At 40.5% G+C, this 17,358-nt stretch overlaps 1 protein-coding gene across 6 annotated transcripts in view; it reads right to left on the reverse strand.

The window, feature by feature from the left end:
- LEKR1 (leucine, glutamate and lysine rich 1) overlaps positions 1-17,358 on the reverse strand; it is a 178,071-nt gene that overhangs the window by 53,537 nt on the left and 107,176 nt on the right. For all 6 annotated transcript variants that reach the window (XM_049867247.1, XM_049867249.1, XM_049867246.1 and 3 more), the window contains one exon: positions 5,231-5,312. In XM_049867247.1, coding sequence (XP_049723204.1) covers positions 5,231-5,312 — 82 coding nt within the window. The remainder of the gene's footprint in view (positions 1-5,230; positions 5,313-17,358) is intronic.

A 17,358-nucleotide genomic window follows, 5' to 3' on the forward strand; every position in this document is an offset into this window, starting at 1 on the left:
TTTAGAAAGGCCCCTGCTGCTCCTGTCAATCAATGCAAAGGAAATAAGATAAAATAATTGGATATTTCCCTCCAAATGTGAAAGGCAATGGCCCATACTATTCCAGTCATGCCCTTCTCAAACCACCTCCGTGGTAGTTCCACTTTGCTGTCCAAAAGGTAACCCTATCAGGAGCTATCCTATAGGGTCACTATGAGTCAGATTCGCCTCGACAGCAGCAGGTTTGGTTTGGTTTTTGTCCAAAAGGCACCTCAAATCTAACAGAGCAAAAAAGCATTGTTTTTGATTTCCTCACTCACCCCTCCCCACCGCCATGTATGTCTTACGCAGGTTTTCCCACATCAGTAAATAGGTAACACTTCATATAGCTCATGCAATTCTTAAAGCAGCCCTATTCCCATGTTACAGATGAGAAAACTGAGGCCAAAGGGATAAGTAACTTGCCCAAAGCGACCTAATTACTAAGCAGTAGTGTTGGGATTTGAACCCCAGCAGTCTGGATCCAGAGTCTAGGCTCTAAGTTACTACACCCCACTGCTTCTGCCTAAGCTGAGAGTGAAGTCTCAACCCCCATCCTTTACTCTCTCCTCTCATTTCAAGTCCCCTTCCTCCTCCACCATGTTTACTTCGTCAGGTAAGTCCTATCAGATGGCCCTCTAACATCCACATCCACATCCACCAAAAAAATAAAACCCAAACCCGTTGCCGTAGAGTTGATTCCAACTCATAGTAATTCTATAGGACAGAGTAGAACTGCCCCATAGGGTTTCCAAGGAGTGGCTGGTGGATCCCAACTGCCGACTTTCTGGTTAGCAGCTGAGCTCTTAACTACTGCACCACCAGAGCTCCAACACCCACACGTAGCCTCTCTATGGCTTAGAGTCGGCTGCAGCCTCTTCTCACCTGTCTGACTGCAAGCCGCTTGCTCAGTCTCCCTGATTTCTCTTTCCTTCCCACTCCAGTCCATTCTCCACATCCCGGCCAGAGCACCTTTTAAAATTTAAGTCCGGTCAGATCACTCTCTTGCCTACAATCCCCCAACAGCTTTCCAATGCTCTCCAAATAATTGCAAACTCCTCACTAGGCTCTGGACACATGGACATATTAGCTTCCAATTGCTGATGTAGTAAATCACCATAAATTGAGGGGTTTGGAACAACACAAATTTATTATCTTACAGCTCTGGAGGCCAAAATTTCTAAAATCGACGTGTCACCAGGGCTGGGCTCCTCCCGCAGGCTCCTTCCTTTTCCAGCTTCTTGAGGTCACCTGCATTCCTTGGCTCATGACCCCTTCCTCCATCTTCAAAGAGCTCACTCCAGTCACTGCTTCCAATCTCACATCTACTTTCCTGACTCTGACCCTCTTGCTTCCCTCCTATAAGCCCCTTTGTGATTACATCAGGCCACCTCTAGGTTCCAGGATAATCTCCCCATTGCAAAATCCTTCATTTAACCACATCTGCAAAGTTCCTTTTGCCATTAAAGTAACATATTCACAGATTCCAGGAATTAGAACGCGGACATCTTGGGGGGTCCACTGTTCTGCCTACCACAACTGGTGTTCTTCATGATTCTTGAGCTTGCAAAGCTCATTCCCAAGACTTTCAGGCCTTTGCTGTGACATCTCGCTCTCAGATCTGAGCACAGCTGGCTCCTGTCTGTTCCTCAGGTCTTAACTCCAACGTCATCTTCTCAGGGATGCCATTTCAACCACTCTACCAAAAGTATACCGCCCCTCCCCACTACTCGCATTCCGTTATGCCGTTGTAGATCTCTGCAGACCAGAATTACCTGGAGTTACAGAAAGGCAAAAACCTCCAACAGCCAATGGAGTCCTGAAGAACAGACCTGATGACTTAAGAGAAGGCTACAGCGATCAAGACGGGGTGGTACTGGCAAAAGAATAGAAAACAGATCAATATAAGAGAATAGAATGCTCAGAAATAACCCAGGTAAATACAGTCAACTGACCTTTGACAAACAAGTAAAGACAATTCAATGGAGAAAACAGCTTTTCAACAAACGGAATCTAGACACAGACCATGCAATTTTCACAAAAACTAACCAAAAATGGATCACAAACATAACTATAAAACTTGTAGAAGACAACATAGGAGGCAATAACTTTTTATATTTAACACCAAAAACATGATCCCTGAAAGAAAAGATGTATAAATTGAACTTCATTAAAATAAAAAACTGTTCTTTGTGAAAGACACTGTTAAGATAATGAAAACACAAGCCACAGACTGGGAAAAATATTTGTGAAACACGTATCTGATGAAGGACTTATAGCCAAACTATAAACTGTTAAAGCTCAACAGTAAGAAAACAAATTACCCAATTTTTAAAATGAGCAAAAGATGTGAACAGACATCTCAACAAAGAAGATATACAGATGGCAAATAAGCACATGAAAAGATGCTCAACATCATAAGTCATTAGGAAATTGCACATTAAAACAACGAGATACCACCACACCTTTTAGAATGGCTAAAATCCAAAATACTGACAACGTCAAATGCTGTCAAGCTGTGGAGCAACAGGAATTCTCAGTCATTGCTGGCAGGAGTGCAGAACGGTGCATTTTGGAAGACAGTCTGGCAGTTTCTCACAAAGCTCCATATAGGCTTACTAGGCTTACCATGTGAACCGACTGGTATGGCACTCCTTCTCACAAAGCTCCATATAGGCTTACCATGTGAACCGACTGTCATGGCACTCCTTCTCACAAAGCTCCATATAGGCTTACTAGGCTTACCATGTGAACCGACTGCTACGGCACTCCTAGGTATTATCCAAATGAGATGAAAACTTACGGTCACACAAAAACCTGCACGTGAAAAGTTTATAGAACTTTATTTGTAATTGCCCCAAACTGGACAGCCATACTATGTACTATTCAGACGACGTTAGTACACCCGTGATACTGTGTTAGTATCATTTAGCAGTAAAAAGAAATGAGTTATCAAGTCTCGAAAAGACACAGAAGAACCTTGAATGCATATTGCTAAGTGAAATATGTCGGTCTGAAAAGGTTGTGCAGACTATATCATTTCAACTACGTATAGGACATTCTGGAAAAGGTAAAACTATAAAGATAGCAAAAAGATGAGTGGTTGCCAGGGAGTCAGGGGGAGGGAGGGGTGAATCGGTGGAGCACAGGGGATCTGGGAGGCAGTGAAACTATTCCGCAGGATTCCGTAATGGCAGACACTCGCCATTATGTGTTTGTCAAAACCCGCAGGACTGTATAACATGAAGAGTGAACCCTACTGTAAACTAAGTACTTAAAAATAATGTCTCAATATTGGTTCATTGGTTTCAGCTAATACATCACACCACTGCAACATGTTAATAAGAGGAGAGACTGTGTGGGGAGACAGGAAGGAGAGGGGGTTTGGGAACTCCCTGTACTTTCTACACAATCCTTCTGTAAAACTAAATCTGCTCTAACAAACAAAGTCTATTAAAAAATAGAAATACAAATAAAACATTTTTCTAATTGATTCATACCACAGCCAATAAGCTTTGTTCCTTTTCCCCAGTATGCTTGTTTCTTCTTTCAGCTGCTGTCCTGGCTTTCCAGGCCGCACGCCATGTACTGTGTCTTAGAATGCCCGGGAACCCCTGCTTAGCTCAGATGGGTGCCAGCCCCACCTCCCAGTCCCCACACAGGGCTCTTGGCACCTCTGGAGCTCCAAGGAGTCAAAATCACACAGCAGCTGTGCCTCTCTAGGCTGCTTTCCACATGAGACATCCGTATGGCCAAAGTCCTCCCTGACTTTTCTAGAGGGAGGAGAACAATGAATCTGGCAATGGCCAGCTTGTTTCTCTTTTCCCTCTTTTTCATATTTCTCATGTCCATGGACTGCCAGAAGAACGAGCAAATCTGTCTTGGAAGAAGTACAACCAGCATGCTCCTTAGAAGTGGGATGGCGAGACTACATCTCACGTACTTTGGACATGTTGTCAGGAAGGATCAGCCCCTAGAGAAGAACACCATGCTTGGTAAAGGAGAGGTCAGCGAAAGAGAGGAAGACGCTCGATGAGATGGGCTGACACAGCGGCTGCAACAATGAGCTCAAGCATAACGATTGTGAGGAAGGCGCACGACCGGGAAGTGTTTCGTTTTGTTGTGCACAGGGTCGCTATGAGTCGGAACCGACTCCACGGCACCTCACAACAAACACTACATGCCTCAGGTATTTCTTATCTCTTAGAAGTTACCTTCTGGGCCCAGTGGGCCTCCCAAGGGCCCCTCTGCCTGCTCATTTCTTCACCCTCAGCTATCATAACAGAGGTAGCCAGACTATTACACTTAGTGTATTATTAACCACACAGTTACAAAGCATAAATATTTGGCTTTTCTTGTTTTTCAAAAACTAATTACTTTGCTACAAATAATCTCAGTATACATTCATTCGATAGGGCATTTTTTGGAGTTTGTTCTTTCTTGTGTTGTTAAGGATTTTATTAAACACATTATTCTTAGGAGTAATTCATGGTCAACACAAATACTTGGTTGCTAAGCATTCTAAATATTTATATTTCTTCTGAGGCTCACTCTTCTAAAACATCGGAACTGAAAACCAGAGTTATAAGATCATTACCACAAAGTTAAAAAAATTTTTTTTGCTTGTCGAAGATTATATAAATTCTATCTTAATATTATAATTATAGGTATACTATATATTTAATACTATGAAGTAACTTTCAAAATTTCTGGAATAAAATTCATTTTTAAAAGAATGTTATGGACATTTTACAAGAGCGTTTTCTTACCATTTTTTTTCTAAAATTTTCTTTATCACTTATATAAAGCATAAGTACCCTAGCATTTCAAAGGTGCTTAGCTCTCTTTTTGAACCTAAAATTGGTAATTTTAAAAAACAACTTCATTGTGTATGAGGTTTGTCATGGGCAGATAATAGACAGAGAGAGGACGAAGCCCCAGAGAATATTTCCTGTTAAGTTAACCACACCAGAACAATCAGGAAAGGCTTTAACATATGGGTAGGTAAGTTTCTAACTGAGGGAAAGAAACCCTCCACCTACCTAAAAATATTTACAGGGCCTTCAAAAAGTCACCAAGAAAAGCAGCAGCAGACTGTACCCACACAGTTGAATCACTGCCAAAGAGTCACAGAGAATACACAAGGGATCTTTCTAAACCCCCCATTCCAGGGCACTGTAATCTTATACTTGTTTAGTGTGCACCATCTTACGTGAGCATTTCTTTATAGTTGTTGGTCTCGGTCGCTGCCTTCTGGAGTTTTAGCCCAAGTGCCTCCACGTGACATTGTAAATCTGCAATGACACAATGTATTCATCTGGTTAGTAAGTTTTAAGTGCCCAGATATTTTCATACCCAAAACCAAACCCACTGCTGTCTAGTCAATTCTGACTCATGGGGACCCCATGTGGTAAAGGTTAGAACTGTTCCAGAGGGTTTTCTTGGCAGTAATCTTAAGGGAAGCAGGTCGCCAGACCTTTCTTCCACAGTACCTCTGGGTGGGTTCGAACCGCAGTAAACCATATTCTTTTGGAGTTGTCACTCAGCTCCTGAAGAATAATACAATTCTTTATTCCACTTTGCCTGGATGACCACATGGGGCTCCGTGGCTGCTCAGCGCTCGCCACACTGACACCCCACAGAAATATTGGGTTCTGACACATCCAATTTTTGGCCTCTTCCTACCCCCACTATCACACTAATTTTCAAATAACTAACAGGCTAAAGTTTATTAATGTTTTCAAAGGAAATTCCTGTAGCCTACACACTTCTGGAAACCCTGGTGGAACAGTGGTTAAGAGCTACGTCAGCTAACCAAAAGGCCGGCAGTTTGAATCCACCAGGTGCTCCTTGGAAACCCTATGGGGCAGTTCTAGTCTTTTTATAGGGTCTCTATGAGTTGGAACAGCAATGGATTTTTTCCTTTTTTTTTTTTTTACACATTTCAGAATCTCTGATCCTGCGGCTCACTTCTGAAAAACTTGATTGCGTGAGCTGTCTTGTGGCCTGGAACTGAGAGGCACTGCTGAGGCCTCCTGGTAGAACTCAAACAGGCAAACCATTGCAGGGCTCCTGCTAAAGAATCTGTTAATTCTGGGCAGCATTTAAAAGACATTTTAATGACTTTCAAAGCCAAAGACATATCAGCAAGAAATTGGCTTCCATAGAGCCTTGATGTGGGAAATCCAAGTAGCATCTGAGGAAGACTGTTCACGCAGCGTGTCTGACGTGTGTGTGGACGCAGAACTGAAACTAAAGCAGAAAGGGCAAATGGCTTGAATCGTGCGTCGGAACGGTGATCTGCACCCCAGGCCCAATGACAGCCTGTGCTGGCACTCTTTTTGGGTACATGGGGACACAGAAAACAAGCTTCTAAAATTTCTATATCACATCTACTGAGGTGTTTTAAGAACATATTTTCAGTAGGAAACCTTAAAATCTTTACACACCTATAAATATACAGATACATAAAGTTTCTGTAGACATTTTGATGTGCCTCAATAACTTCGGTTTACCAGGAAAAGCCAGTTCCTTAAATCGAAAAGTACATTCATTCTAAACATTTTAATCAGGATTTGCAGACATTACTATAAATCGTTGCTTATCTGGTATTTTCACAAGCATTATTTAATTTCATCCCTTAAACGGCCCTGTTGTGCTATGGGGACCCTCCCTGATTTGCATGTAAGGTCTTGCCTGGTGTCTTAACAATCAGTATGGCATCAGCCAGCAGTCAGGCTGACTGAAGACTTTAAACTCGGCTGAGGAAATGAGTTTGAAGGGATTACTCCTCAAAAGAAGGTTTAATGTGGACATGGTAGGAAATATTTGTGGGCCACGTCTTTTCCATTTATCAAGTGTTAATGTTATATGTGAGAAAAGATAAAATAACACACACACAGAATTTATTTTTTTGGCACAATTTTTTGAGACACAGCAATTTCTGCTGCTTTGTTTTTAAGCTTGCGGAGAAGCTCTGTTCACACAGACACCGTAAGAAGAATGAGACTCATACTCTGAAGAATAACTAGGGGAGGAAGCTGACGTCCGTTGATGGTGTACCATGTCCGGGCACCGCAGGGTGCCTTCTATATCATTTCCCTCACTTGTAACAACTACCACGAAAACCATTTTACAGGTGAAGAATCTAAGGATTGGAGTAATTAATTAACTTATCAAAGGTCACCCATTTCGTTAGAAGTGGTGCTGTGATTCACACCCAGTCTGCCTAATTCCAAAGTCCCGATCTTTCTACTCTCTTCTATTGACTCTTGAAATATAAAACCTGCAAGGGAATATGATGTTTGTCTATAAAAGTGTGGTTAGCATAGCCACAGATCTGTTCGCCGTATTCCAGAATCTTTAAAGGGGCACGCTTAAGTGCAAAGTATTATTTTACATAAAATATGTAGTAAATTAGCAGAATTTCTAACTCCAAAGGGTGATTTTAGATTGTAATTTATATATTATAATTAATGAAAGATATTAAGATAAATCCGGTATCACTGTGACTGGCTTCATGAGGCCAACATAAGAGAGGACAGCTATGCCTCCCCATTAAATGTTTCCTTGGTGCTTTTGTCAGGATATAATCCTAAACTAGATGAAACATGGATCTGAGCCCATGTGATACAGTCGATGCCGTGACTTCTAAATGCAGCTATAGTTAAAAGAAAGAATGGATTATCTTAAAAATAAATCCCAAAGAATTGGTACTTGATATGTGAATTTTATGCAATTAAGTCTAAATTACCTGAGAATTAGTACAATTGTAGACGATAAACACGGCAGCTAGTTGAAAGCTCACTTTTATAGCATTGACAGGAATTCTTAGGCTCACGTTGGAATATGCTTGTGCGTCATGATTCCAGAATTTACTAGGTTTAAAACTAAAATACACTACATGATGAAGACCTGTCTCAAGAAGAATGTAAACGCTATTAATTACCTTCCAGTATTCTTTCTGGAAACCCTGGTGGCGTAGTGGTCAAGTGCCACGGCTGCTAACCAAAAGGTCGGCAGCTGGAATCCACCAGCCGCTCCTTGGAAACCCGAAGTAGCAGTTCTACTCTGTCCTATAGGGTCGCTATGAGTCAGAATTGACCCAATGGCAATGGGTATTCTTCTTTCTACCTACCCACCCAAATCTCCCTTTCTCCCTACTTCAGGATAAACGTAGCTGGCCCAGTCTTTACTTCATAGCACCCAGTGAGTAGAGACCCACTTCCTCCACGGTCGTTCCTCACTATGTAGTCCACAGCATTTCTGAGTAAAAATGGGAGGTAGGTAAATGTTTTACTTTAAAACACGAGAACCTCTGACGGCTGTCATGTGAAGTAAATAGAAACAGAAAATACAACTAATGTCAACAAAAACCATTTCATGTAAACAGAGAAGACACCACCAGACTGTAGAAAAAAAAGATTATGAATAATCCAAAATACAAACAGTGCACCAGTGTATAATTACAAGTTAGCATATTTTCCTGGCTTTTTTGTTGCTGTTGTTATATTTTCTCTAATACAAAATGCTAAGAGTTATTTAAAAAAAAAAAAAAAAAAAGAACATATCTTTGCTGTGCTGGACAAGGCGTAAAAGCGTTCTACTGGTTTATCGCGGGCTCTCATAGACTAGTCGGGTCCTTTTGTTTTGAGAAGCAGAGTGCCCGGTTCCTGTCCTTAATAAATAAAGGAACACAGCACGCGCAGCAGAGATTAAGCCACCTGCACAAGACAACTCCTTCCGTTTCGGAGGCAAGGAGTTCTTTAAAAAGTATATTGTTCTGCGCAGTCCTTCTCTACAGTTAAATAAATTCGACTTCAATTATCTGTCATTCAGCATGACATTGGATTATGAGGCAAAAGGCCCTGAATGCCTTCAGAAAGAAGGGAAGCACTGGTTTGCAACACCACACAGATGTAAGGCGGAACCCATGGAAACAATCCAAAATTCACAACAGCAGATTCTACTGTGTTCTTTGCAGATATTAAATAAGTAGCAAATGATTTTAAATGAATAAGACAAAAAAGAACTCTTAGCCCCTCTTCATACGGAGCCAGCTGCTCACTGGATAGCATTACAGAGGCTTCAGACTTGGGGTAATCAGATATTTAAGAAAATCCTGTTATTCTGAAAGGATTCATCGTTAGGCAGTTATTTTACAGAAGGATGTAAGACTTCACAGTCACTGGGAGAGTACATTAAGTTAGTATAATGTTTGAGAAAACAATTTATAAAATCTTTATGTTGTTGCGTGCCGTCAAGTTGACTCCAGCTCGTAGCAACCCTGTAGGACAGAGTAGAACTAGCGCATGGGGTTTCCAAGGAGTGGCTGGTGGATTCGAACCACTTACCTTTTGGTTAGCAGCCAAGCTCTTAACCACTGTGCCACCAAGGCTCCAAAACCTTTAGAGTCAAATGATATTTCAAGCTTAAAACTTTCTGGTCTGGATAAGGCAACAGCAAAAGCTCAACATCTGGTTCAAACGCTATACGGAGGAAAATGACTCCGAGTTCAACGAGTTGGACTGAATGACAACCCGGCAGAAGTGATGCCCAGGGAGCAGAGGAAAAAAAAAAAGTTTTTAAAATGAGAAATTAAAGTCTGTATTTCGAAGAATAGTGGTAGAAATTGTTGAAGAAAAGGAAAAGCTCGATACTCCTTGAACGTGCTCCTAGGACGGAACAGTGTGTGAGCTCTAAAGTCAGGTCCTGGCTCTGCCACCTGCTGGCTATGCGGCTTTAGGTGCCTCAGTTTCCTCACCTGTGACACGGTCAGTTACTACAGCACAGGCCTGCTCAGAGAGTGAAACCACTCAGTGCACGTAAAGCAGGGAGAGCAGTTACCTAGCGGGTTACTAAGGCTACTCGGCCACGTCAGCTTTGAGTCTGTCAGCTCTCACCTGCCTCAGGACCCGGTTCTTGCAGCTGGACCTGTGGTCACCAGTAGTTATCTTCAAATGGGGAAGCGTAAAAATGGGGCTTCAACTCTGTTTTTTTCTTTAAAATAAAACAACTACATAATAAATATGGCGAAATGCTAAAACTTGCTAAGCGTGGATGTGGGTTCACACGCGTCTGTCACATCGTTCTCTATTTTTTGTGAAATGTTTTACAGCTACACTGTTTAGACAGGGGCCTTCTTTGAACGAGTCAAAGAGGATGGCGTGTTCTGCCCAAGGTCCAAAAGAACACAAACCAGCAAGGGGGAGAAAGTTGGCTGTCAGAGGTGGAGTGAAGTTGAAACAGGAATTAAAGACAACCAGTTTGATTCTGTAAACCGGGAGCAGAGAAATTCAGTTGAGGGCTGGAGAGGGTGTGGTAACAAGGAGGGTTTTTTTTTTTTTTTTTTTTTAATGAGTGATACTGAGACATGTTTGCTTACATTTGGGAAAGATCTATTCTAGAGGGCATGCATACTTGTGAATTCAATGTATGCCTTCTAACCTGCCTCTTATGTGCGAAAAAAACAGTATACTCTTTTCAGGTATTTAAAAAATTTACATAAATGGTGTTGTTATAAATCTCATTCTAATTCTTACTTTTTCCACTCAAGTAATGTTTGTGAGATCTATCCATGGAGTTATATATAGATATGATTCATTCATTTATGACTGCTATATAATATTTCAGAGCCCTGGTGGTGCAGTGGTTAAGAGCTCGGCTGCTAACCAAATGGCCAGCAGTTGAAATCCACCAGCTGCTCCTTGGAAACCCTATGGGGCAGTTCTCCTCTATCCTTTAGGGTTGCTAGGAGTCAGAACTGACTCGATGGCAAAGGGGCTTTTTTTTATATATATAATATTTTATCCAGTGTACATATCAATTTTTACTTACAGTCCTATATTGATGGAACTTAGGTTGCCTGCAACTTTCTGTCACCACAAATAATTCTGCAATAGAAGTTTTGTACCTGTCTTCTCGTGAACTTGTGGGAGAGTTTTCTGCAATATGTCTCTAGAGTGGACTCATGGGTCATAGGTATACGCATACTTCAATACTGACAAATTGCTTTCCAGAATACAGGTACCAGCTTAACCTCCCATCTCACTACAAGAAGGTCCCTGCTTCCCTAATACGCCTTAGAAATAGCTATTTTCCTGATGTTTGCCAATCCAGTGGATGCAAAGTGGTCTCTTGTTGTTGTTTTACTTTTTAGTTCTCTGCTTACTGTTGAGGCTGAGCATCTCATTCTTCTTGACTATGCACGTTTCCCCATTTATGATTTGCCTTTTCTAAAGTCTTTTTTCTCTCTACTCCAGTTGAGCGTTCTTTTTCACTCCTCCAAAGAAATGGCTCTTTTAAGAGCCCCATACAGTCCTAAAATTAATTCCTCTGTTCTTATCTAGGAGCTCTGGTGGCACAGGGATTAAGAGTTTGGCTGCTCCCACTTTGGTGAGTGGCATCTGGGGTCTAAAAAGCTAGCAAGTGGCTACCTAAGATGCAACAATTGGTCTCAAGCCGCCTGGAGCAAAGGAGAATGAAGAACACCAAAGACACAACGAAAATATGAGCCCAAGAGACAGAAAAGGCCACATAAACCAGAGACTCCATCAGCCTGAGACCAGAAGAACTCGACGGTGCCCAGCTACCACCAGTGACTGCCCTGACAGGGAACACAACAGACAATCCCTGATGAAGCAGGAGAAAAGTGGGATGCAGACCTCAAATTCTAGTAATAATAGACTTAATGGTCTGAATGAGACTGAAGAGACTCCAGAGGTCATGGTCCCTGGGCTCTCTGTTAGCCCAAAACTAAAATCATTCTCGAAGCCAACTCTTCAAAGATTAGACTGGACTGTAAGACACAAAATGATACTGGTGAGGAGTATGCTTCTTAACTCAAGTAGACACACAAGACTCTGTGGAATGCTCCTGTTTGGAGGTGAGATGAGAAGGCAGAGGGGGACAGGAGCTGGTTGAATGGACACAGGAAATACAGGTGGAGAGAAGGAGTGTGCTGTCACATTGCAGGGAGAGCAACTAGGGTCACATAACAATGTGTGCCTAAGTTTTTGTATGAGAAACTGACTTGAACTGTAAACTTTCCTTTAAAGCACAATTAAAAAAAAAAGAGAGAGAGAGTTTGGCTGCTAGCCAAAGGGTTGGCAGTTCTAATCCACCAGGTGCTCCTTAGAAACCCTATGGGGCAGTTCTGTTCTGTCTTATAGGGTTGCTACGAGTCGGAATTGACTCAGCGGCACTGGGTTTGGTTTTCTGGTTTTTGTTCTTACCTAATTCAGACTTAAAGCAGCGTCTGACACAGCTGATTGCCCCGTCTTTGGGCTCTGTCTCCTCTTGTTTACATTATACCATGCTCTCTCATTTCCCCCCTTCCTCACTGGCTGCTGCTTCTGTCTCCATCAACAACGCTCCTTCTTAGATCCACCCTAAATGATGGGGAGCCTCAGGGCCTCAGTCCTGACCCTTCTTCTCTACCTGCATTTTCTACCGAGGTGATCTCATCCAGTCTCGAGGCTTTGAACGGCACCTGTATATGGGCGTCTTCCATTGTCATCACAGCTAGAAGGTGGCCAGTACTTACTACTGGCTCCACACTCATGGGCTCCTCACAGCGTCAGCGTGCTAGGATGTGAGCTCCACGAGAGCAGGGACCTCATCCGTGGTATTCACAGCGCCTGAGACACAGGAGGCACTCAAAAAATAGTTGGTGAAACAGTGAATAATTTTCTTTTTATATATTAGAAATGAGATGACAACAAATGTTTAAAATCTTGCACCTCAGATTAAAACGCACGGAACAGAAACAGGCGTGCGGCTTCCACTGATACTATCTGACACGTATCTTGGCATTAAAATGCAACTCTTTTGTACATTTTTTTTATTTCAACAATGCTTAAATACCTACTCCATGCATAGCTAGGCTCCATGCTGGCCAGATTTAGTGTAAAAATATCAATAAAATAGATTCCCTTGACTTAGAGAAACTAAAATCAAGAACCTTATTTGGCCTTGGTGAACGATAGTGTTTTTAATAAGAAATCAATAAGTCCTTTAAACTAAAGCCTTTTTTATTTTTTACTTTTTAAATGATTTTATTTAGTTAGATGGTTAGCTAATTAATCACTTGGATGAAATTCTGGGATTTATGATTGGACGTAACAGGTCTGAACGAATGTATCAGTCTGCTGCATTTAGGTTATATATATTTTTGTTCCATAGTTTGACGATGAGTTCTTAGCCCTTTATAAAAGCAACATCTCATTTAATTTTTAAAATAAGCATTCATGGAGGAAATCATTATACAAAAATATATGCCAATAATAAAAGAAACTACTTCAGTGAGTATTCAACTATGTCAATTGCAAATTAACATATTTTAACACTTTTCAAAGCTTGGACGGTGATACAGTCACTTGGAAAATTCACTTCATGTGAGACACTATATTTCAGAGGTTTGATTCACATCTATTTTGAAACAAGTATTCTTGAAGTACATTTAACATTTTCTGCATTAACGCCAGAAGGGATTGAAATAACGTGCGGAGATTTTTATAAATCAGATGGTACAGCAGGTGTGGATATACAGCTAAAAAGTTGCAATTCAGTCCAGATGTAGTTATATTAAAACCAGAAAATTATTTGGCGGGATGCATGCTGGTGGCGGGGAAAGCAGGTTAAAATGAATGAAGCTAAAGAGATAATCAGAATGTATTTAAAATTTAAAAATGAATTACATTCTAGCATTAAGAATTACGACTTTCACTTCAGAATGGTTCACACAAAAAATGCTTCTAAACCTGCACTGTATTTTTTTATTCTCAACATTAAAGCAATTCAATATGTCATGAAGACAATTATAACTTACAGGAGCTTATAAGATATAGTAAATAAGGAATGGATAAGATAGGGAGCCTTAAGTTTCCTTCTTTTTTTTTAACCCCGGTTAAGCCATTTAACCACTCCTTCCCTAATTTCCCAGTTTCTCAGCTGGCAAAATGAAGACAGTACTTTGCCTCTCTTAGAGGAACTATCCTGATGAACTTAGAAACTGCTCAGAATGCTTTTAGAACTTTTACTGTTTCCTGACCAGTTTGTACAAATAAATTCACTTAATCACATGTATTTACAGTTTATAATGAGATTTTTGAAGACTGAATAATACTAGCAATGAGTAGGGACAGTCTAGAAAGAGGTAAGTGGGAAGAGACAGAGACCTGTAGTGAAAGGAAGAGAATACTAGCCAAAATCATGTATGGGATTAAAAAAAGACTTATGGTTAGTAATAAAGTAAATGAATAAATGGAAGACAGAGAAGTTTAGATTTAAAGATATTTAAGACATTTCCTAATAGAGTCATACCATCATATAAACATCAACTTTCTTTAATGAATTGGCATGTTTTATGGTCAGTGTATAAAAGATGCCTTTACACAGGACTAATTCTACGCAAAAACGCTCAGTGGGTGGAGTGTGTTTTCAAGAAAGACTGGTTTGTCTTTCCGCACCTTTCTCCTTGTTGTGCTGGGGTGGCAGTAAAATAGGCAAAGGACAAGAAGTCCTTCAAGAGTGCTTTAATGCTACAGAACCACTATGAGCTAATCATATTGTAAAAAAAAAATCCTACCACACAGCTACACAATTTAAAAGTAAAAGGCATCAAAAAGTTTGAGAGAAAAGCAAAGTCAAAAAGTTTTTTATACTCAGATTTTGTAATTTTAGGATTGAAGAGATCTAAGGCAATATTCACAGATATGTGAAAAGATTTAGCTGTGAAGCTGTTTATCACAATATCATTTTAACAGAAAAAAGCAAAAACAATAAGGTGTGATTAAATAAATTATGATTCATCCAAACATCAGAATACTATGAATATTGTCAACATAGAAATATGGCTAATGGGAAGGGGAACAGATTATAAAACTCGATTATCCTGTTTTTATAAAAATATATGTATTCACAAAAGAACAAATGAGAGGATACACACCAAATGTTTATAATGGGTCTATCTGAATGTTGGAGTTTCCTAATCAATAGTGAACATGGCTTACTTGCATAACAGAAAAAAAAAAAACTCATGGTGTGCCTCCCATGGAACCTCCGTGTCCCTTGTGTACATAACAGATCCTTTCTCAAACCTGTCTAGATAGTTCTCATAACCAATCAGCAGTTGTCTACTGTCCTCTGGACATCTTCTGCCTTCCCCACATGAAAACTTAGGTTCACTTCCAGCCAAGCTGGAAGGGGAACGCTTGTGGCAGAGTAGAGAAAAGCTCTGCTGCTAACCAAAAGGTCAGCAGTTCGAATCCACCAGGTACTCCTTGGAAACCCTCTGGTGCAGTTCTACTCTATCCTATAGGGTCGCTATGAGTTGGTTAAGCTAGAAGGAGTCTCATCCTCTAGCTTTCTCTGAAGCATGAAGTAATAACAGCAGTTCACATGACTCACAGGCAGCAGGGTGCAGCCGTTAAGAGTCAAAGTTTTGGCCGCACAGTAGGGCTCAGGTTCCATTTCCAGTGATGAGCGGCTGTGTGGCCCTGGGTAAATGACTTAATCCCTCTAAACCCCAGTAATCTCATTTGCCATCTCCTAGCTAGAATCCACAGGTTCCTTTCACACTGCTTTTGTGCTCCCTGATTTTGACTATCTGACCCGCAGTTTCTCTAGAGGTCCTGGGAAACTGGGCCATTTTTTGTGGTCCGCTGCAGCCTGCAGGGATCCCATATTGAGCTGGTCTCTTTGGATTTAGTATAACCAAGGATCACTGCGAACCTTGGTTGTCTGCTTGTAAAATCAACGGTTCTGTCTTTTTATTTGTTATGTTATTCCAGCTGGAACCCAAGGGTTCAAATCATAACCCCAAATCATAAAGCCCAGCCGGTTTAGTGCAGTGAGCTCCCACTGGAAGTCGTTTCTAAAGGTGAGTACACTTCCGGTGGAACTCTGTTCATAGACTCCTTCATCCCCCAGGCAGTTGCTGACTCCTGGATTGACCATAGCTCCTCCGTTTTTTAGCAATCTCTTCTAAGGGCAGGCCCACTAGAGCTAACCTAGGCCGCTGACTGAAAGATAAATCAGCGCAGGTAAATCTGCCTTTGGGTGAACAGGAATTAAAAATATATGACTTGCCTTTGTGACTCAAGTAGTATTTAAAGAAATTCTAATATTTTTATTATAAATACAACCATTTGGTTTGATATCACACTGGGAAAACCACTTTAAAATACAAGCTTAATATTCTGTATTTGAATGGTTGGTCAGGCATTCCTACAGTTTATCTTGTTTATTCTCCTACTGCTTTTACGGTAGATGAGGAAGGCTATTATGTCCCCGTCCTATAGATGAAGTAAGCGAGGGCCAAAGAAATGAATAACTTGTCTAAATGGCCCATAAAAGGCATAAACAGAACCAGAAAGCAGAAGTGTTTGAATCCTGGGTCAATATTTTTTTTTTTTCAACTCAACCACGTTGCCCGTTTTGATTTTTTCAGTTAAACAGACGAACGACTAATTAAGGAATTCAGTAATGAGACAGGCTACAACATGGATGAAACTCAAACATTATACCAAGTGAAATAAGCCAGACACAAAAGACCACATGTTGTACGATTCTATTTGTAGGAAATGCCCTGGTGGGCAATCTACAGAGACAGAAAGTAGATTAGTGACTGGAGAGGGCAGGAGGAGAAAGGGGGTGACCACTAATGGCCATGAGGTTTATTTTCAGGGTGATGGAAATGCTCTAAAGTTTGATCATGGTGATGGTTGCACAAATCTTAAATATCCTAAAAAACACACTGGATTACACACTTAAAAGAGGTGAACTTTATGGTATATAAATTGTTTCAATAAAGCTGTTTTTAAAAAATTCAATTAGAATACTAAAATGCTACATGTAAAATAATTTCATTAAAATATTTGTGCATTATTGATTACATTGAAAAGTTTACTGAGAGAAAAAAAGTCAAAAAGTTTTTTTACATTTGGATTAAATGTGAAAGTTGGTCAAATACATCTAAGGAAGGATATTAACGCTGAAGTGATTTATCTGAACTCTGTCTTCCCAGATTTGTGACTACTGACAACAAGGACGCTTTAATCCACCAGGTGGAAGGAAAAACGTTTAAGTGAACTGATTTGTGGGTCACGATGACCTTTGAGAGGAGTATTATCAACTGAGATAAATTGTGCATTTGGAAGTTATATTAGTGTGACTAAATATAAAATTACAAAACTTACATAAATAACTCTTAAAAGGGAACCAATAATTTAGCCTTGAAATTTTTATTTTTTATGTTTACTTCCCTACGAAAAAGATTCAGTTTTGGCATTGAGAGTTAGGCTGCTGTTGACGTATTTATTTTTAAATCACTATTAAACT

This window comes from Elephas maximus, chromosome 23 (assembly GCF_024166365.1).
Source record: "Elephas maximus indicus isolate mEleMax1 chromosome 23, mEleMax1 primary haplotype, whole genome shotgun sequence".
In the NCBI taxonomy this organism is placed as follows: Eukaryota; Metazoa; Chordata; class Mammalia; order Proboscidea; family Elephantidae; genus Elephas; species Elephas maximus.